Source organism: Malus domestica, chromosome 15 (genome assembly GCF_042453785.1).
Source record: "Malus domestica chromosome 15, GDT2T_hap1".
NCBI lineage: Eukaryota > Viridiplantae > Streptophyta > Magnoliopsida > Rosales > Rosaceae > Malus > Malus domestica.
In genome coordinates this window covers 50,257,865-50,260,808 of record NC_091675.1, presented here as the reverse complement: position 1 = coordinate 50,260,808, position 2,944 = coordinate 50,257,865, and the positions used below count along the sequence as shown (strand labels likewise).

At 39.5% G+C, this 2,944-nt stretch overlaps 1 protein-coding gene across 1 annotated transcript; it reads right to left on the bottom strand.

Annotated features, from left to right (window-relative positions):
- Positions 1 to 288: 288 nt before the first annotated feature.
- On the bottom strand, positions 289 to 1,137 carry LOC139191990 (uncharacterized). Its single transcript, XM_070813032.1, has 2 exons — positions 445 to 1,137; positions 289 to 303 (listed from the first exon to the last, which is right to left on the bottom strand). Exons 1-2 carry the CDS (start codon positions 1,135 to 1,137, stop codon positions 289 to 291), a joined length of 708 nt encoding a protein of 235 aa, XP_070669133.1.
- Between the last annotated feature and the right edge of the window lie 1,807 nt (positions 1,138 to 2,944).

Here is a 2,944-nt window from a genome sequence, read left to right as displayed (position 1 = left end):
ATCATTAAATCAGTAGAAAAAGTAGAAAGACCTTCAACACAATGAACTATGCCGATGGCTCCAAATAATTGTAATGCACAAACTGTGAAAAATATAGGGTTCTAGACTCGCGAGTTGTTTCAAGTGCTCTTGTCGAACAATAAACACATACTACCCACATTTAACCAAAAGAACGTATTGACAATTAACAATCATGCCTGTGAAGGGGATCATGCAATGACACGCACCAGAGCCAAATCTGCTGGAAGACAAAATCCTCCGAACGATATCACAGCATAAACAAAGTAATTATATCAAAACAATCTACATCAGGGTAAAATCATAAGAATATCAGAGCACTAATTGTTCCGTGATTCCGAAATACAAAATAATAAAAAGCTAGTGGTTAATACACTAGACGTACAACTTATATATGATTCTAAATAATTTTTTGTTGACGATTACCTTAGTGGATCGAGGCTCCAAGTACATCATATTGAATAAGATCATGGAAAGGGCAGCGATAAGGTTATAGTTATGCAACATATCCGCCGACTTCCCTCGAAACAACGAACTTCTATGTCTCCACAAATGACCCAACAATGCCATCCTAACACTGTACGCCATGGCCTTGAAATAAACCTTGTAAATCTTGCTCTGTACCATCCCAAACTGCTGCGGCGGCAGGCTCCCCGCCAACACGTGGCTCGACACCAACGTAATCCACATGCACATCCCGTAAGCCGTAGCCAGCCCGAACAGATGCGCCACGGACATCAAACCCTCCAGTAAGTCACCCGATGCTATGGACCTGAATGCACCGTACCATAACTCTCTTCCTTTGTCCTTCAACTGATGCAGCCTCTTCTGGGTCCCACTTTTGAGCTCCTCCGCTCCAGCCTTAACCTTACCAGCTGCTTCCTCCGCAGTCTCTTTCGCTTCTTTCGCTTTTTCAGCCAAGTCACTTTTGAGCTCCTCCGCTGCAGCCTTCACCTTAAAAGCTGCTTCCTCCGTAGTCTCTTTAGCTTCTTTTGCTTTTTCCGCCAAGTCACTTTTGAGCTCCCCCGCTCCAGCCTTCACCTTACCAACTGCTTCCTCCGCAGTCTCCTTCCCTTCTTTCGCTTTTTTCGCCAAGTGTTCGCGCTGTCTCGCCTTCATTTTCAGTCTTGTTCTATCTGCAGTGTTCCAAGTAATTCTTTTATGGCATTGCGCGTGTACTTGGTCGTGTGTATTTGCTCTCATTGCATAGAATGTGCGTGCAGGTGATGTTTGAGAGAATGAAGATCGAGAAGGAAGAAGGAAGAGGAAGAGAGAGGGTACATGTTGATGCCAGAATCAGCAGGGAGGCTGGCCACCAGCAGCAGCAGCAGACTACCACTGAAGGTGAACACTCAATCACGACGCCTCCACAAGTCTCGAGGAGGGAGCAACAGGTGGTTGAGCCTGATATTGAGAGGCTTAACGAGATGCGTGAGAGGCTGAAGAAGCTAAATAAATTTTCTTCATTCCTCAACATCGCGTCACTAAGGCCATCTCCAACCGAGGGCTGGCCAGATGGCTCGTTTTAGCCCTCTGGCCCTCCAAGATATTAATATTTTAATGAACAGTACATGGCCATATTTGCCTTCGTCTCCAACCGAGGGTCAAAGGGCCATAGAACTCGTTTTAGCCCTGTCACAAAAAACCATCTCCAAAAGAGGGTCAAAGGGTCATATGGCCAAATATAATTTATTATTTAAAAAAATAGAATTGAAAAAAAATATGAATCAAATTTTGTGAAATAGAAGTTATAGGAAAAAAATGGAATTAAAAAAATATGAAACAAATTTTGTAAAAAAGAAGTTATAAGAAAAAAAAATGGAATTAAAAAAATATGAAACAAATTGTGTAAAAAGGAAGTTATAGGAAAAAAAAATGGAATTAAGAAAATATGAAACAAATTTTGTAAAAATGAGGTTATAGGAAAAAAAAATGGAATTAAAAAAATATGAAACAAATTTTGTAAAAAGGAAGTTATAGGAAAAAAAAATGGAATTTAAAAAAAATATGAACCAAATTTTGTAAAATAGAAGTTATTGGAAAAAAATAGAATTTAAAAAAAATATGAAACAAATTTTGTAAAATAGAAGTTATAGGAAGTTATAGAAAAAAAAATAGAATTTAAAAATAGAAAAAAAAGGTTTAAATTCATAAAAAAAAAAAATTTGAATACAACGGCTAGCTGACTCAGCTAGCCGTTGTATTCAAATTTTTCATACTATTCATGTCGGTTATAACCGACACGATTGCAATTCAAATTACTATTCGTGTCGGTTATAACCGACACAAGTGCAATTAATAAAAAAAATTCCTGTTTAGCCATTACTATTCGTGTCGGTTATAACCGACAGTAAATTATTCCTGTCGGTTATATCAGACAGGAAATCCAACAGTTTTAAGCAAAATTCTGGCCAGCCCAGGGCTGGCTGGTTGGTTGGAAGGAGCCAGCCCTCTGGCCTTTTGGCTCTTTCAGATTCTGTCGGCCCCACAAGCCCTTTGGCCTAGCCCTCTGTTAGAGACGGTTTTCGAGCTATTTTCGGCCCTCTGGACTCTTCGGTTGGAGATGACCTAATGGCTCTTAGCTGGCATCTTGTGTATCTTGCCCAGCACCTCCCCAGTTCATGTTGTTGATAAGGACTTGGATTCGGAGAATCTCTTTGCTTGTCGCAGATAATTATGTGTTTTAATGCTGTTCTTTTTTTTGCGTTTGTAAAGTTGATATTTTTGGTAACTTTCGATACAATACTTGTTCCATAGTTATAATGATAGATATGAAGTCAGAATGCTGCACTTGTTCTTATGTGAAGTTACATGAACTAACGCTGGCTACATCTTCTGTGTTTTTCCTTTCGTTTTCGCCTGGATGAGGGTATCAGATCCTTCATTTTAGTCAAGATACTAACACAGATTGCGTGTGAACGAATCA

Excerpts from the sequence above, each read along its gene's own strand:
- LOC139191990 (XM_070813032.1), bottom strand. The coding sequence starts at position 1,137 with ATGAAGGCGAGACAGCGCGAACACTTGGCGAAAAAAGCGAAAGAAGGG.